At 40.9% G+C, this 19,412-nt stretch overlaps 1 protein-coding gene across 17 annotated transcripts in view; it reads right to left on the bottom strand.

Annotated features, from left to right (window-relative positions):
• Nucleotides 1–19,412, bottom strand: part of ANK3 (ankyrin 3) — a 291,521-nt gene that overhangs the window by 7,741 nt on the left and 264,368 nt on the right. For 15 of the 17 annotated variants that reach the window (XM_058841986.1, XM_058841993.1, XM_058841988.1 and 12 more), the window contains 6 exons: nt 18,403–18,477; nt 17,423–17,554; nt 16,274–16,417; nt 12,776–13,448; nt 10,499–10,877; nt 6,693–6,785 (listed from right to left, as the gene is read on the bottom strand). In XM_058841986.1, coding sequence (XP_058697969.1) covers nt 6,693–6,785; nt 10,499–10,877; nt 12,776–13,448; nt 16,274–16,417; nt 17,423–17,554; nt 18,403–18,477 — 1,496 coding nt within the window. The remainder of the gene's footprint in view (nt 1–6,692; nt 6,786–10,498; nt 10,878–12,775; nt 13,449–16,273; nt 16,418–17,422; nt 17,555–18,402; nt 18,478–19,412) is intronic. The other 2 variants (XM_058842005.1, XM_058842004.1) reach the window with 1 other exon arrangement.

The following is a 19,412-nucleotide window of genomic DNA, read 5'->3' as shown; positions in this document are numbered from 1 at the left end:
TCCTGGCACTGCTTTATAATAAACAAATACAGTGAGGCCATGGGTATTTTTTTAAAAACTGCTTTCCCTACTAATGCAGCTTTTTCAAGATGTACATTTTAACATTGGGATTGTATGCTATTTCTAAGCTCTAAGCAAAACAAACCTTTCCATTTATTTACAAGCCATTTATGGTCTTTTCTAGCCAAGCTTTTCCATTTCCTCACCTGGGGAGAATGGCAGCAGGTGCGAGCCAGAGAGGAGCACTGCAGAGCAGAGCCCCCAGTCATGTTTGTCGTTCTTCACAAGTACAGAACTTCTGCTGGTTTTACATTGAAAGCTATATCAAAGTCACCACTTGATAATTAAGCAATGGAACAGTTTCAGACACTTTACACATCTTTTTCCCCAGGCTTTCACAGACTGTTAGCAAACTGCACAACTTGCTCAACTTTGGTGCTTCAGGAAGCATTGCCAAGAGAAGGACAGGCTCCACAGCCAGGTGGATTCCACTGCATAGGGACATAAGGATGAGGTCCTGTGCTTGAGGCACACCTAGCTGAGATGTCTGGGCCAGGGAACTTTGGCGTCCCTACAAAAGCACAGAAAAACAGCTACTGAAGCTTTCAGATGGAGCCTGAAAAATTCCTTCCACAGAAGGAGAAATGACACCTGCCTAAGCACTGCGCCAGGCCCTGTGCAGGGGGAGGGAAGTGCGAGGTTGGTCCCTGCAGCGAGCAGGGGCCCAGCGGCAGCCGGCTGCTTCCTTTCTCACGAGCGAAACGGCAGAAATGAGAACAGAATGGAACTGCTGCAAGGCGGGGGACAGTGACTGTGTAAAAGGTTTGGGAACTGAAACCTGTGGGGTTTCCTACTCACAGAGATGGGAGGGGGAAAGACTGATTTTGGAGACTTCACACTTTAATCAGATGCAGAGCAGATGGGGAGCTAGCTGCACAGTTTCTTTCCTGGCCTTCCACCATGGGTTCAGAGACTCCCCAGTGGGCTCCAACACAGTACCCCAAGGAGCAGGAGGGAATCCTGGCACAGGCATCCCATGGAGCACAGAGGTATGGAAAGGTTCCCTCTTATGGGTAGGATCTCCAAAACCACAACAATAAAACCCATGAAAACCAGAAATAAAACAACATAGCCAGTAGCAAGGTCACCAGAGTACTTGGCACACCAACACCACTTACGTGTGCTGGTTCTTTGACTCCTTACTGCAGCTATGAGCAAGGTTATCCCTTAAAACAACCTTGTGAGAATTACTGCGTTCAGCTTCAAATGAAATGAAAAGTGTACTGCTGCACAGAAAGATGCCTCCAGAAAGAATATGCAGTTTTAAAAGTGTGGTGAATCTTGGGTTTTAATTTGCTACATCCTCCTTTAAGCACAATTAAAGGATAAATGCTGTAAATACTCAGCAGTCAATGTGCATGAAATCCAGCTTTCACAATTCGCTTGCTGGTGGGTAGTTAAACAAATTGCAGGAGGGCTCACAACTGGCAGGAGGTAGATCAGAGATTTACTGACTCTTCTAATCCTATGCAGTTATAAAGATGTATGTTTGCTAGGAAAAAAACCCTATCCACTGGCATTTTTAGTTGTAAGAGCTCAAATCAGCATTAGGTTAGAATAGCACATTTGATGACCTTGTCAACAAAAGCTTGTCAACACAAAGCTGATGCATCTGCGTCACAGCTAAAGAATAAAATTCTTTCCACTGCATCATACTTATGTGGGCTTCATTTTACCCTTGACCAGTCAAAATCACTGTCACAATACCAAAAGCTTTAGAAAGGCAGGGAGAAAACTTAATACCATGATTACTGGAAGCCCAGTTATATCCCTGGGACTAAAGCACACAAAGGCTGCAGTCTGCAAGCCTCAGCCCCAGAATATGCCAGGAAGCTTTGCAAAGCAGAGTGCTTTAATGTCACCCTGCTCGCTGGAGTGTAGTCATGCCAAAACCAGCTGGTATCCTCTCTCTGTTGCTCTCCAGGGCAGGAGAGGCAAAGAGCAGTTTCCTCAAAGTCTTCTGCCAGCTCCACTGATTTTCTTAACAGCTATTTGCAGATTACGGGTGTTCCCAGGGACCTTCAGATAAGTGGAGTTATACAGTCAGTGCTGCAGTGCTGTGCCAAAGTTCATTGTAGATTTGTCAGAGCTCTGGTTTTCTTTCATGTTTGTTTTGTTACTAGAGGGATAATAGTCCCTTTTATTCTTTCCATACATCTAGTGTTGTTGTAACACTGGAGAAAAAAGGTGCAGCTGGATGCATCTTGCACACATGGATAAAAAGGAATTGAAAAGCAGGCAGAAATAAGCAAGATGGAAAGATCCTAAATATTTAATTTTGCCAAAGACCAGAGGCAATGCCGCAGTGGGAACAGGAGCTGCACAGAGTGCTCAGACCTCTTCCCTCACTGGCCTAAGTCAGCATCAGGACATAATCCTTTCAGTCTCAAGATCACATTCTTGTAATGCATGAACAGCAGCTGCACCTCAGTCTCCTTGGGGTCTCGAGCCTCTGTGGCAGAGCAGGAGAAACAAACATCTTTCATTAAGGTTATTTTCATTAGTGAGTTCTGCCTACTCAGGGAGACCTTGTTAATCAGATGCCACAACTCTCCGCCTGCACCCATGCTGAGTCTGTAGTTGCTTGCTCACAGATGTATTGCTAAAGCCACAGGAGAGGGGAAAAAATCCCAACAAAACAACAGGCAGGGAGACCTGAGAGCAAATGGTGCTGTAAATGGGACAGAGTATAGTCCACTACTGGGAGCTGGGGCACAGGGCTGGTGCACGTGGCATGGAGGACAATGTGATAAACACACCTCAGAACAGCACTGGTAGTTTGGGGTTTAATTTACTCCATTACTTACTGAGCCAGCAGCTCCAAGTCTCATGGGCCAGGGAGAGGGCACTTACCTGCAACTCTCCCAGCCAGATAGAGACTGCAGTGGAGACCCTGTGCCCAGCTGAGTACACAAAAGGAAACGCTTCCCATTTTCCTCATGCAGAGCACAGGCAGTTAATTCTTTTCACCTACAGGATGGCCACATTTCATTTTCCATAAATAAGCTTCCCCTGGAAAGCAAGACCATGGAAGCTGCTGGCTCTAGCTTTGACTAACTGCTGCTTAGGCCACTTCTCCCGTGCAGGCTGAACCAAAACCTCCGTGATCAGTAATGGGGCATTTCATGGGCAAAATGCACAGAAAGGGACAAATCTTCAATAAAAATTGGCAAGAAACAGCAAAAGTACAAGATACTAAATTACATCAGATTTGAATAAGCACAGCTTAGAAATATATTTTATTTTCCATTACAGTCTACCATAAACCTTTTGGCAAGAATCTTACTGAAACAGCTTTAGCCAAAAATTCGTATCCATGAAAGATTTAACAACCTAAGAAAAAGCATGAAAAATTGCACACTGATTCCTGGCAGGGCTGAATAACAGGAGCTTTGGATCAGGCTTTGAATGTCCACATTGTGGCAAGCACTCTTATTTTCCCCTTGTGTGCTAATTGCTCGCATTCCTGCACTGCCATAAAGCCATTTCTTTTGCAATGCCCCATCCCAGCAACCCACCATGCAAACACAAGAGGGAAAAGGAAGAGAAACAAAAACATCTGCACTACCTTGAGGTTAGAATAAGATCCTATTACATGTGGAAATGGGCATCGGTCCTGGCTTTATGGGCTCAGCCCTCTGAAGTGCTAAATCCCATAGGAATGTGCTCTAGAGTACTGAGCTCTTGACAGGACTCAGCTCTTGGACTGCTGGGAAATACCTCCATCAGAGAGAAAAGTCTTTTCCCAGATTCAGGCCAGGACAGAGAACTAAGGTAGCAGTTAAACCAAAGTGTTAGCAATACTGCAGAATGGCACAGAAAGGAAAAACAAGTTGGGAAAGAGGAGCAAAGGTAATGAATCAGTTCAGCCCTGAATGTATCTGTGAAAGCACATGGCAAAGCCTTTTTGCCACAGGACTCAATTTATCCCCAAGGTTTTGGTGCCAGGCTGAGTATCTCTGTTGCTTTAAATGCAACATGCAGGCAGTAGTGAATACTAGGAAGAGCAATTAATACTAGTAAAAAATTCTTTACTGTGAGGATGGTGAGACACGGGCACAGGTTGCCCAGAGAAGCTGTGGATGACCCATCCGTGGAATGTTCAAGGCCAGGCTGGATGGGACTTTGAGCATCCTGGTCTACAGGTAGGTGTCCCTGCCCATTGCATGGGGTTAGAACTGGACAATCTTTAATGTCCCTTCCAACCAAAGCCATTCCATGATCCTATTAATAAAGGCTACAGTAAAACAACACAGTTCTCACATGCAGTTCTGCTCAGTGGAGGCTCCAAGCACACCTTCATTCCCTCCCCACTGTTGCTGGACATAAGCTGGCTGTGGGGTTGGGCACAGCACCCACTTTGCCAGGCACTGAGGCACTGACAGGTGAGAACCTGCTGTTCCTGGCCAGTGCTCAGGGCCCTGCAGCAGCAATGTGAGTTATTTTCCCTCTGCAGGCTGTGAGCATTGCTCCAGGCCTCTGAGCACTACAATCCTGAGCCCTCTTTCCTGATCTAGGAGTGTACCTCAGCTTGTGCATGCTCTCACAGTGATTTCAGTTCACCCAAAGTGAACCTCTGCTCCCAGGAAGGTGCAGAAAAACATCCAGGTCCCTACCAATGTTAAATCTTGATTTTTCCATTTCATACCACCATTTCATTAACTTTACGTGATCAAAATGGTTGCTTCCACTATCAAATTATTTCTCCAAAAGGCCTGATGATTGTTGCTCTCAAACTTTCTCTTGTTCTCTTTTGAAATCGTCTTAAACTGCAGAGTGTGGGATAAAAAAAAAGAAGCTATAAATGATCGGAAAATAACCAAAGAATCACATGTATTTCCTAATCAAGAGACAGGTCTAATACAGCTGAAATCAGACACATTCCAAACAGCACAGGTTCAGCTGCCTCCACTTGCCATGCACACCCTTCCCACAGGGTCTGCACTAGCTGTAGATTCCAACACTAAATATGCTGCTTTACCATGGCTCTGTTAAAAGTTCTACCCCAAATTATACCACCACATTTAAAACCAGTTTTCTGTGCCTTTCTCTAAATACAGGGACTTTAATAGCTCAAGAGAAAGATGCCTTTGACATGCTTTCCTCTTTTCCACTCCAACATTCCTTGACTGCAAACCAGTGGACACCAAAATAGCTCAGACATAAATGGTGGGGGCCCTTAGCCACAGGCTAACTATGCAGTCATTGAATCTGCAGCACACTTACACTTGTGTGTTACCAGAGACTCCTGCAGCATTGGAGGCCCACAGGCTGCCCCCACTGTTTGAAAACAGAAACCACATTCCTAAGCCGGAGTAGTCACAGCTTATCTGCAGGGGGAATTACTGAGGAAGGGTGTAGTGGTTAACATTAAACCACGACAAAGGGTTATACCCCATAGGCCCAGGGCCTTTCAGGGAAGGCAGCAGGTTCTGCCTAGGGAGATGGGGGATTGGACAAAACATTCATTTCTGCTGAGCTCAGTTTTGCCGTTCTTGTCTTGTCCCAAACAGCAGCACGACAGATATACTACTGAAGGAATTCATGGTGAAGGCAGCCAGAAAAGTCACCCTTCCTCTTCCGAAAGCATCTGTACCTTGGACTGCTTGGCAGCTGTGCACAGCAGCCTATCTGCCACTCACATTACACAAAAAGTGAAGGGCCTTTTGTGATGTACAGACTCCTCTCCACAAAGCATGCAAGCCACAGTTATATAGATATGTGCAATTGAAATGTCACAATTTATTCCTAAAGTAACAATTACAGCTTAGGCAAACTGCACTAGTGCTGTAATAGCAGTAAAGTGCTGTGCTGGTTTTATTCAGGGCTTGACTACATGATTTTCTAATAAGAATCTAAGAAATCCTGTAAGTTACTGAAGAATTAAATAACTGTTTATGATAGAGACTTATTTTCTCATGCTCTGTGCTGCTGGAAAATAATGTCATACTGTGTGACCACATAAAAATATTATAAGGGCAAATAAAATTACTTACATGGTTGTACCACTGTTATCAGTATATATAGTATATTGTACTGTAAGTAAAGGCCATTTGTAAATAAATATACTAAATAGAGTCTACTGAAAGCAATGCAAAGACTTTTATTAACTTCAGTAGACTTAAAATCAAGATCATCTGCTGCAGTGAGAAAGTCTTCCAGAACATATTACGCACTTAGGAACATAAGTTTCAACCAGAGTATGTGCCTCATACTTTCCTGTATCTCACTCATATATTCCTGCAAATGTTTAACTTGTAACCCAGAATTTTTTACAGACAACAGAAAAAAAAAGAAAAAGGAAAGATTGTTACCCATCTTTCTCAGCGGCTTGTATTTGCTACACATGAGCCCAACATGCTGCATCTGCCTGCAGTCTTTAAGATGCCATGCACAACAGTGGCAGTGAAGGACACAGCACTCCATGCAGCACAGTTGTTTTCCAACAGAATACACCCATAAACCTGTGTTAAAGCAAGGAAAGGCAACCTAGCACTGGATTATAAATCCATACTGGCAGTGGAAGGCACACTACCACAGGGTCTCCAGTATGCCAAAACTGACATTCTGACACAGCAGACCAAACCCACATTCATGCCAACGTCGCCTCAAGAAAGCAAATCACAAAGTACCTTCAGAATCAACCGCCGCCGGTAAACTCTTGTAGTAATTCTCTGCTCTTCATCTGAGCTTGAATCACTCTCACTCTCACTGTCACTACATTCCTAATAAATGCAGTTTTAGTACATTTGAACAACATGTTTGCAAGAGAGAACATGCTGATCAGGACTAGGAGAAGAAAACAGAGGTTATCAAGGACAGTGTTTTCCCTGTCTCTGTTGTGTACGTAATGACTCACAGTGTCACGGCTAAAGTGCATGATAGGAGGAGGCCTTTTTGCTCCTTGGCATGCTGTAACCTGATAATTACACCAGCTATGGAATATCTCAGCAGCTCTCAAGTCTCAGAAAATGGTATCTGGAACGCATCTGACCTGTGAAATTTCAAAACCTTATGTAATTCTTCTAAATTTTATGTAAAAACGCCCTAAACCTTGTCATAACTTATTGAATTTTTTTCTCCTAAAAAATTATTATTTCAAACAAGTTTTATGGATTCATAAGGCACCGGAAGTGAATTTCCTAATAAAAAAAAGAAGACATTGACAGTGAAAGGTTCAGTGGAGCACCTCCACACAAAATGTTACAAAAAGGCCTTCTGAAGAACTTCTCCATGTAAATGGCTTTCCTGCTCATTATTTATCTACTTTTATAAGTGGCAAAACTGCAGTGTGAAGTACAATCATTCTTTATATTTTCAAGAAGGGGGCTTTTAGAGCTCAGCTCAGGGGACACAGCCCATTGCTGGTCTCAGCCTGGTGCTGACGGGTATCACCTCACAGCTACACACAGCTGTCTACTCTGTCTTGGCACCCTCTGCCAGCGCTGGTGTTTTCCCCTCCAAAACCCAAGAAGCTCAGCTTTGGGCTGAGCAGCTCTGTGTGCACATGCTTCCCACCTCTGTGTGTGATAGATGTAGGGCAGAGACCCTTCACCCATTATATTCAGCTGAACAACCCTTTCCTGAACAGAGAAATTTGAAAATTTCCTCTTTGTTATACTCAATGACAGCCCCAAACCGATTTTAAGGTCATGGATAGTGGATATTGTGAACTGCATATCTATTTCTCTTTCTGAATCTGGCCCAATACATCCTAAACAAGAAGCAATTCTCAGAAATTATGTGCAAAATAAGAGTGGGCATAGGTGGGTGAGGGAGAAAAAGAACTATATAACAAAAAGGATTTACTTCAGGATGACAGGAGCTCATCTGCAGTCCTATGGCACTAGTCAAATATAGATGCTAAAAATTATAAACCAATCCTCACCTGAAGAAGTAACAGTAAAGCAGAAGATTTCCAGAGTGCACAAAGGCTTTAGAAGAGTTATTTTTAATAAACAGCTTTAAGTGGTTTATTTGTGATGGAATTCTGACACTGAGAGTCACCTTGACCATGTGCTGGACATCATCCTCTTTGGAATAACAGAGCAATTGTGCTGTGTTCTTCTCACTTAAAAAACTCGCTAGAATTTGATGCTTGTGCATTTGTAGAGAATTATACGTCCTAATCATTACTCCAATGCTTTTGTAAATGTTTACTTAAATGTAAATTTTGTAAATGAACTTGGGATGAGGCCAAGGATCTGTTTCATCCACATCACCAGGTGTCAGACCAGTATCAATTGTCTGAGTTTATCTTTTGGTGCAAACTCTGTGCCAAAATACTGCTGCAGCCCTTCTCCTGCAGGTGGGTGACTTGCTTCCTGGCTCTTTCCAAATGGGTCACAGATAAAAATATCTTACTTTGGCAAGTAGTTTTAGTTTGTTCCCACTTTCTTTCCACAGAAGTAAATCTGTTTCTTCCATACTTTTCTCTTTATGGAGAATTTCTGAAAAATGTGTTGCAGAAAGACTGCAGTTGAAATTTTCTTTCTATTTTCATGATAGCATGCTGAAGCGTCTCACTACGAATTAGACTGTGTTAGCAATTAAACTTATTGAATTCAAATTAGATTAGAAGGCATTATTGAAGAAATACCAACAAGATAATAGAAGCAGTTCTTGTCATTCTGACAGATGCTAGTTTCTTACCCATTCACACTTTGTGAGAGACCCACATTTCGAAATTACATTATTTTCTCATACCAGTTTATTCAAAGATCATGCCTATAAAAAGACTTGTTATTTAGTAGATAAGATTATCAGCCTTTACCAATAAAGAAAAGTAGTGCAGAGAGCACGTCTAAGAAAAGCACTTGCTTATTCTTCTCAATCCAGATGGGATATCCAACAGTAAAGACCACACGAAAGTGGGTGACAACTTCTCTTCCCACTGATGGGAATGCAGAGGGGGAAGTGCAGCATGTCAGCACACCCTCAGCACATTGCAGTGTGCATCTACACTCATTCCTGCATTTAATCAGAGCATGGCACCGCCAGACTGAGGTCTACCCCAAAGCCTACAAACACTGAGGAACGCTGCCACCTGCCTTTAACTGCCTTTGAAAAAGGCAAAGGCTCTTACATTTTTTAAGCGTTCCAGTTATTAGCAAACATTAGGAAAGATCTTACTGTGTCACGAACTAATAACAAGATAATAACAATCATAGGCTGCATAACTGCTGAAACTGATTACATTACCATCTAATAAAAGAATTTTTGGTTGTATAATCGAAATAATAGTTTAAAACGAACTAATTTAAACCTGAATGATTTACTGCAGCCCACCACAGCTAACATTTTTATTGTGCTACAATAAAAAAAAAATCTGTATCACGTAGAAACAATTCTACTGAAATATCTTACTCCCAAAAGTTATAATCTCCTCCTGTATTATCATACCCAAGAAAAGACAATCCCAGCAGAGAGAGGAATGTAGAAGAAACTCTGCAATTCCGCTTTTCATTCTGGTTGTCTGCTGGGCCTGAGGTCTATTCTGTGGCGATCCTCCCACTGCTGGGGTGTGAGGTGCATGCAGCAACTGGGCTACAAGCCATTCTTTGAGTCAACTTTCCTTCTAAAATTCTGGTAAATAGAAGCAACTGAGAAAGCTATCGAAATCTTCATTGTCAGAAAGCAACTTATGAAAGAACTTATAGAAGAACTGGGGTTCTGCAGTTAAGGGTGTATGAGTCAGGCAAGGTAGAAAGGAAGGGGAGCCCCTCGGCAGCATTTTAAGGAGAAAGAACCACCACCTGGAAAAATACAAGATTTAAAAATCTTTTGATTCATCTTGGCTGAACGGACTCTGAAGTTGGGATGAACAAGGCCATGAAAAAAAAACAAACATAAGGAGGAGATTAAGTATCATCCAAAATTTATTTTTCTGCAAATTAACTGAGTAAAAAAATGCAGAAAGTTTTAGGACAAAGAGCAGGACAGAGCCTGAAGGGTCCCTATATTTCTTTGCTCCTATCATTTACTTCAATGTCACAGGAAGAGTGGGAAACCAGTGGCAACACCTTAGTGAAACAGATGGAGGACAGCTGAGCAGTTTGGCACTGTTTGCATATGGTGGTATGTCATGGCAGGGAAGGGGCTCTTCCCCAGTGGTGCAGGACAGTGCTCCCAGAAGCTGCTCTAACCTCTTCCAGGGCTCAGGGCCAGGCAGAGAGGGAATTATGCAGCCCTTCTTGGCTCCCCTGCCTATCCTGACTCCACCCCATTCTATTCACAACACAAAAATTTCCAGTAGCTTCCATTTTTCACAATTCAGTAATAAACTGAAAAGGCATAAAGAAGGATAAAAAACCCCAAAAAAACAAAAACCTTAACCCTGTCGCAAAAAACATTACAAGTCATACAAAAAAATTTGTCAACCAATATGTCAAGCAACAGGGACTCCTCACATTGTTAATTATTACAGGACATACTGTACCTTCTGTTCAGACATTGCTGCTCCCTCCTCCTCTTGGATGCTTGTTCTTGGCTTGCCATCCTCAGAAGTACTCCAGCCCATCTTCTTCACACTGACAGGCACAGATGTTTTGCTGCCTTCTGTTGTTGGCTTGCTGGTCTCTTCCAAAGATTTCTGGTATGCTGTTGATGATAATGTTTGCTCATCAGTACCAGTTGAGATCTGTGACTTTGTTTTCAGGGCATCTTTGTCACTGTGTTTTCCCACATCATTTAAAGCTTCCTGGATGTAGGATTTAGTTTTTGCCTCTGATGTGGACTCTGATAGGCTTCCATTTGTTTCTGGCTTCCCTGCTTCTCCTTTGACATATGAGGTAACAGAATCCCGACATTGGTCCGAACTACAAGAAGAGAAAGGAACAGACAGCTGTTCAGGGCTTATATCACAGGCAGAAGGGCAAAACACCAAGCCTCTTACTAAGCCTTTGGTCTGAGCCTATACATTTCACACAGAGAAAAGCAAAATTTTAGACCCCACTTGCAGACATCAATCTATTTAATAACCTTGTCTTCTGCATTACAGCATCATTTCAGAAGCAATGAAAATACAGTGGACACTGGAAACAAGGCCAAATGTTTTATGTTAATCTCTTTTCAATTGGTGAAGGGGAGGAAAAAGAGAAAAATAATACACAAAACCTACCAGTTCTCTTGTATAATCATGAGCTAAAGCCTTGAGCCACTGATTTTTAAACCACTGTCTAATCAAAGAGGTGATTAAAGTATCTGTCACCATGCAATTACCAGTTATTTTTCCCCAAAAGTACAATATCTGTAGTCCAGATAGGTCTTGTCTTTTAAAAAATATGGTAGTCTGCAAATAAGTCCTTAGATACTGCATAATCTCAATAATATGCAGAGCCAAAGGCAAGGAAGGTTACTAAAAGATAGAAAGCTGACCAGAATTTTGCCTCAGATTAACTATGGAGAGGTTTCACCTGCAATTTTGATAGACAGTTTTCCTTTGTATTTTTGCTCACCTTCTGTTAAACATTATGACTCTGTAATGCTGACATATGAAAACACACCAGCTATTTGCTGGCAAAACTCTTATAAAAAAGACAGCAAAATTAATTCATCTAGCTAGAAACTGATATTTTTTTAAGGAAGCCCTTTTACTTCCAGAAGTGATCTATTTTACTAATTTAGCACAATATAAAATGCAGAATAACACTTGCTTAACAACAGCAATCACATCAGTAGTAGTTCAAGTGCTTTACCATATTGAAAGACAATGAATTTGCTGAAATCAATGACCAAATCCCGACTGGTTTTGATAAGAGAGTATCTAACGCTACCTTGAACCTCAAAACATCCTGAGTCAAAGATGTAAAGGATGCAAACTGCTTGACATGTGACTGTGTAGATAATCATTCTGCGCTGATTTATAGCTCCTGCAGACCTGACTCCTTCAATTAGTGACCGCAGGAACCCGTTGCCCAGTGGCACCAGTAGGGCTGAACAGGACAACACATATTGTCAATGTTGAAAGCTTACAGGGGTCCAAGGGCAGGCTGGAAAAGCTCATACAAGACACATGCACTGAGGACAGAAAGCATCCCTCCCAGCAGATCATTATGTCAAAGACAAGTGGAGCTTGGGAGAGTGCAGGGGGAAAACAGCACATACATCCACTTTCCTTCCTCTGCTGTCACTGCTGGGAGACAAAATACAGGACTAGGCGGGTTTGGTATAGTTATTCTTACCTTCTTATGCCTCGTAACTCATCTTATAAAAAGTCTAGTAAATTAGCAGGATATAATACGCTTGAAGAAAGTGTTATAAATGTGACAATTCAAAAATTGGCTTATAGGAAAAGTAACAATTATCTGAGGGAAGGCAAAGAGATGCAAGTGGAAAGGAAGACTGCTATAAAGATGCTCAAAAATAAGAGTAATGTAGTATCCTGGTTTCAGATAATGTTCTTGATTCCAGTTACACCACTGAGATGAACTATAAATAGAAATATGTAAGATAAAGAACGTGAAAATAAATACTAACCACTAAAAATGATATTCATTATTTCTCAAATGCCTGTATTGAGAATGAAACCTGATAAATACACATTTTAAAAGACAAATATATCTCAGGCCAAATCAAGTTTTTCTTTAAAATGTACATATAAGTATATAGACACGTTCTCACAGAGTAGAGGACAGCAGCCTCTGCAGAGCTGCTGGTGTCCAAGACAGCGTGGGAAGCGTGGCTGACACACACACTGCCACACAGGGGTGCTCACCTCTCGTCCAGGCGATCCAGCAGGCTGCTGCCTATCCTGCGTCCCGACGTCGGTGCCTCAGAGACGCTGGAGGAGTCAGGCTGCCAACCTGTAATTGAAGACATTTCGCGTTCTGCTTGTTGAACACCTTTAAGAATTGACCATACTCTTTCTTCCGTCATCTCCTCAGACTCAGCTCCTTCTTCCAGATGAATGTCCTCAAACAGAGACTTAAATTTTTCTGCCGTCATCTCCTCATCAGTACCAGACTTTTCTCTCTCCGGCTGTTCACTCCTCACTCCTCTTTTACTAATCTCTTCACTCTGCCTTTGTTTAGCATCTTTGGATATCCCGCCATAACTACCAAGATACCGTGGAAAATCTTTAAGGTCCACTTCCTCCAACTGGTTCTCACCTATGGAAACATCTTTAGGTGTTTCTTTTCTAGGCACTGGGAAATCAACTTTGCTGTCATCCAGTGAAGTGTCCTCTTCAGTCACCACTGGCGGTGCTGCTGCTGTACCATCTACGTGTCCCTGGGAGGTCACTAACACGTCACTCAGTCTACTGGGAGTTCTAAGGGGTGACTCTAGGCTAGAGGTGTCGCTAAGGAAATCATCCTGGTGGAAAGGGGTGGGCGGCACGAAGCGCAACCCAGAGGGAGTTTCCAGTTCCACTTGAATGGAGGGATAACCTAAGGAAGACAGCACATTTGGACTGACTGGGATGAAGCATGGAGCAACAAATAAGCAAATGCCAAATGATTCACAGGTTACAGAAAGTATGAAACATATGAGGAGGTGTAGGTGTATAAGAACCAATGCAGTTCTGATAGATTTTGTTACTTTGTCCTAAAGAGACGGAACAAAGACAGTACTGCCAGTGAACATTACAGTGAAGCAAGTACTTCTGACTATTTTTTTAGTGTTTTGTAAAGTTTTCAGCAATTGCTTGTGCAGCCATTTTAAACATTTTCAAGCTATAGCAGATTGTCTTATGGGCATGCAATAACTCAAATGTGGACAAGGATGGTTGTCCCTTTACATATAAGACAATCTCTTGCAGCCATATTGTGAAAATCTTTATTTCCATGTTTTTATTTTTTTTTTTTTTTTTTAATTTGGTAGTTTAATTAACAGATTTTAAAGACAGCAGTAGATCATAACACAGGACAGCCACTTTTTTGTCAGTAGGTATTCTTTCTAAAACAGCACATTTTTAATATGCTTTTATATAAAAATACATAATACCAGAAATACAGTGTTACTAACATATACCTCCAATTTAACCAGAGAGTATAAGAATGGACTAGTTGAGGAATGAAGAACAGAAATGGATCCTAACGATGATACTAAAAGATCTAAATACACAGCAGGATAAAAAAGCTAAAGTAAGGAAGTTAACGAAGGGATAAAAGAACAAAAACGTAACAAGGAAGAGCTATATGAATATTTCAGGTACAGTGAAGTTATACGGGTGAGAGGACTGTGGTGAGTAATGAGATCTTGGTGATCTTGAAGATTGAGGTGATCTTGGTGACATTGGTACAATCAGATACACTGATCAAATAAAGAGAAAAGAAAAGTTGATGAAAACATAAAAAATCCCGAAACACATATGAAAGGATTAAACTGAATATACACATAAAAAATGGCAACAAAACTTCAAGTTCACATTCTGGCAAATGAGTTTGAGCAATCTAGAAAAGGATAAAACACATGCTGTGGGGTTAACTGGACATTGTGCTGCCTGCAAGGGGAGGTGCATCAACAGGGCTTGGGGGTTTGTTTCCTGAACCAGCCAAGAGAAAGGCAAAGGTGGTCTGGTCTTGGTGAGGAAAGGAAGCTTGAGGAAGGTTCAGAGAAGAGGAGAGACACAAAGCAATTGCAGAGAAGCGCTTTTTTCATAAAAACATTGATGCTACTATCAAAAGGCTCAAGCAACATTTCAAGAGCAACTTTCTTAAAATGTCAACAGAAAATTATTTCTGTAGTTCAATGATTGAATGACCAGCAATGCTGCTCAATAATGGAGGTACACTGAGCTCATATGCTTTGAAGAAAAAAAAATCTTACTAAAATACAGAGAAAGCCAAAACATAATTGAACAAATTACAAAAACTAAAAGGAATGGTACTTACAAAAAAAAAATAATTCTTATTTAAGGAGCCATCATAATACAAGTGAATAAAATCAAATAATCCAGTGCCTGTTATCTAACACTTGAAACAAGAAAAAGTCAATATTTAGCATCTTCAACATACTAATAAATAATAAGCACTTCTATGGAAATTTTGTTTTACAAGGAGAATTTCAGTTTTGCTTTTAGTCTGACTCAAATTTAACCTGCACAGTTCTGCTTTCAGTTGATACAGCTTCCACGTGAAAATTATTACACAACTTTACCCGTTAGCAGACTGAAAAAGATATTCACACATGCACTAATAAAACATTTTCTTATTTTTCTGCTGCCATTGGAGGAAAAGTCCAAGTGAAAATCATAAAGCAATCCATGTTCACAGGTCTCATAGAGGCTTGGTAGTAAATTGCACATTAATTTATTCTATGCAAATACTATGCACTTTTTTTCCCTTGTTCTTCCTTTTTTTTTTTCTTGAAGAGTTTTTACTACTACATATCTAGACAGGAAGCCAAAAAATACACATATTTCCAGGTAAATTGTCAAGCATTAAATACCAAGTACATAAAAAAGATGGGTAAGCCTCAAAGAACAACTGTTGCACGAGAAAAGCTTGGTCCTGTCAACTCACACTGAGGCTGGTGGGATCAGTGTTTACTCAGGCACACATCTGTGGGACTCTGCACTTATTGTTCGAGACATTAATGTGCAACCTTCATACCTCCATAAACAACTTGGATGCAGGACTTGAAAGTGTACTAAGGAAGTTTGTTGATGATATGAAATTGGGAGCAGCTGTGGCCACCTCCAAGGCAGGGAGGGCTGGGCAATCACCAACCATTTAAGTTTAACAAAGACAAGTGCTGGGTTCTGCACCTGGCATGGGGCAACCCTGACTGTGTGTACAGGCTGGGGAATGAGAAGCTGGAGAGCAACCCTGTGGAAAGGGACCTGGGACCCTGGTGGATGAGAAGCTGAACATAAGTAAGCAGGAAGCTACGTCAGGGGAGGTTTAGGCTGGATATTAGGAAGAGGTTTTTCCTCTTCAGTGGTCAGGCACTGGAACAGAGAAGTGGTCACAGCACCAGGCCTGCCAGAGTTCAAGATGCATTTGGACAACCCTCTCAGGCACAATGTATGATTCTTGGGGCTGTCCTGTGCAGGGCCAGGAGTTGGACTCGATGATCTTCATAGGTCACTTCCAGCTGAGGATATTCTATGATTCTATCATATCATGCTTTAAGACAGGAAAACCTCTTTACAAATTTAAAATTATTGTTCCTGTAAAACTTACAATCTTTCTTTAAAGTCTAGTTTATACAACATTATTATATTATTGGACATGTTGCTGAACTAAATATGACTACAGAATTCAATTACCATCAATGGGATCATGAAATATGTTATTTTCATCTGCAAAACTTCTGGTGCCTGAAATATTTCCATAATCAAATATTGGTCCTTCCAACAGGGTCACGATATCTATTCGATTAATTTTTGTCAATACAGAAGTTAAGGCATCAGCTGAAAAAAAAAAAATACACATCAGAAAAAAGTTCAGCATTGCAGAACTATGATCATTTCTCTCAGCTACATTCACATCACATTACTTACAAATTGCTGGCATGTCCCAGCGCCTTTGGTTCTAGCAAACCCCAATATTTATCTGAGCAGTCATTCAGCTGCCTACTTATTCAAGATATTCATCTATTAAGAGTCTATACTTTCTCCAAGTATAATTATATTACAACATAAAAAGCACAAAGAGTAAGGTCAGATAGTTCTTAAAGAACTTATGCTTACTACTGCTACAAAATATCCTTTCACTGGAGCATAAAAGGAGTATAAAAATCGTTTTTTCATTCTGTTCTGAGGAACAGCAGAATAGGCAGTCATGTAGGTAATAATGCATATAAGGCTATTCATGCAGTACATCATGAAATCTCATTTACAATAATCCTGTTGTGAGAAAACAGTAATACTGGAAATTACTTTTACAGTAAGAAAAGTCAAAGGAAACTCAAATGGAGAGTTTGTGGATCAGAGAAGGGTAACAAATACCATTGATGCCACACAAAAATCAATCCCTCTCTTTCAGTTTGAGCAATTCAAGTGAAATGTACAGATAAACCCAGAATTATCAGCACAGAATTGGTGTCTCCATCACTCCTCAGAGGAAGAACTTTAGTCTTTTCCTATGACCTGCAATACTGTGAGACTACCTATATTTTTCAGGCAGTCATTTCCATGTTTCACATTCCTTGCTATTACAAAGTTTTCCCTAGTATTTTCTTTACTGGAGTTCAAGTTAATTACTAGTCCCCTCAATTATGGATGTGGAGAACTTATCATTCCTTCTGTATATATAGTGAATAAATACGACATATTTCTGACTCCTGGTAAAAATGTAACAGAAACTTTTATTTTCGTTGATGGTTTGCGAAGGACATTCATGATGTTTTCTTCAATTTGGCAACAGATTAAATGGGTTATAACTTATAAACAACAAAAGTAACTACTTGAACTTACTTGTAGCATTTTTTCCATCTCTGGTAACCCATTTTTTTAATAACATGAAGCTTTGAGCAATAAGAGAATTTGGGTTTTCTACTCGGATTTGATTTATTTCATCCACAGAAAAATTCAGTTCTCTTGCCAGTTCTATAAAGACAAAAAAAGCAAGCGAGAAAAGAAAACAAACCCAAAAACTCCAAAGAAAGCACAAATCCCTCAATTATCTCGACAAGCTTAAAAATACTAACTTTCATAGGTCACAGAGACATCAACAAAACTGCCTGATACAAACTTTACAGATAACAATGAACATGGCATTATATCCCCATACTTTAATTTCCTAAGACATCATCTTGAATTTCAATTATCTCTGGGAGCGATTATCACACTTACACTCAGTAAGCCACTTAAACATGATGAAAAGCCCTCCCTGGAGATTGTCTCATCACTGCTAATTTATAAACTCTGTTTATTTCCACTGATTGTTACTCCCCTGGGAGCACCCTGTGCAGCTCAGCACTGGTGCTGTTGTCACCTGAGCCCTGGCAGAGCTGGCTGCTGCAGCTGTGAGCCCCAGAAGGGCAGCTCTGCCCACCAATATAGGGGGCCACAGGTGGGCAGAGCCTCCAGCACGGACTTGCCTGGTTGCTGGGCTCCCTGCCACCAGGGCTTGGGGGAAACTGCTATCCAGGGACAGCAAATACCCCAGAGGCAGCCCTGAGCCCAGGCAGGTAGAGCCTCTCAGCTCCTTGGGAGAGCATGTTGAGAGTCATTTAGCTATTTTCTCTGAGTTTCTCTTTGAGTTATTGAAAGATCAAAGAATAATTTCCTATTGGGTGTCTTTGCCCAGCAATACATTGCACATTTTGGGAAGCTGGCCTAGCTGTGAATCTGGGAGAGCCTGATGCAGTCTTGCTGTGTCTTTTGGTAAAAGAATACCTAAATATGCAATAGCAAAGACAGATTTCTTTTTCTATTAAAGCAGAAAAGCTTACCTGTCCAGCTAAGTCCTAGGTGATCAGCTACAATTGCCATCCTTATATCTGTCCGTTCACATGGACTCTGTGGACCTGTGATTTACAATTTCTCAATTAAAAAGATTTTGCACAGAAAACCACAATACTGGATAATAGTTTATTATAAAAAATAGCTTTAATTGACTAAGTTGACAGTGCTTATATTGTTTACTAGAATGGTTGTGTGACCTAATAACCTAAAAAACAAAATTTTTTCACAGCTTTGAGATTTTCACCTGTGTAAAGCCAAAATGTAGAACTACATGATGTCGTGTAATGAAACCAAACATGCTGACAATCTAGCTGTTAGACGGTAGACAAGTTGTTCAATTACTGGTGAAAACCACCAAGGCCGAATTATTGTCTATTTTCTCTACTTTGATAGAACAAATATACTGTCACAAAAGACATCTTTCAATTTCTGAGTTACATCAATTTCTGAGTTACATGAATGTCTTTGGCATGCTTCACTAGCTTTCTACAGTACAGAATTTGTTTGAAGGAAGGAAAAAGAGAATAAGACAGCACATACAGATGACAATGACAGAATGAAAACTACAGTTAGGTCACTCCACAGGCAATCACAACAGTTCATGCACTAGGATCAACAAGTTGAAAGTTTTACAAACTAGGCTTGATCTCCACGAGGTGAGCCATGAGAGCTCCAGAAACCTGACTGCCTTCATTCTCACCAGTCCTCTTACTCCTCCTCCTCTCACTGTCGGCCTTTTCAATCTTTGATTTTATAGATGCTGCCTCTGTTCTCATGTCTCTAGCAGACTTCGGTGTAATGGAAGGCTGGTAAACTTGAGTAGCTTCTGATAAGGATGTGTTCCTTGATGTACTGTCTTCTTCATCATCAGAGACCTCTGACTGCATCTTTTTCTCTTCATCAGAAAGACGATCCACAAGCTTTAAAGTCTCACCACTAATTCCCTTAAAATATTCAATAGAATGTTTACATACCTCCCTAAGCTGATTTTTCTTTA

Source organism: Poecile atricapillus, chromosome 6, assembly GCF_030490865.1.
Source record: "Poecile atricapillus isolate bPoeAtr1 chromosome 6, bPoeAtr1.hap1, whole genome shotgun sequence".
Lineage (NCBI taxonomy): Eukaryota > Metazoa > Chordata > Aves > Passeriformes > Paridae > Poecile > Poecile atricapillus.
The sequence above is the reverse complement of the archived record's forward strand: the minus strand, read 5'-3'. Positions and strand labels throughout refer to the sequence as shown.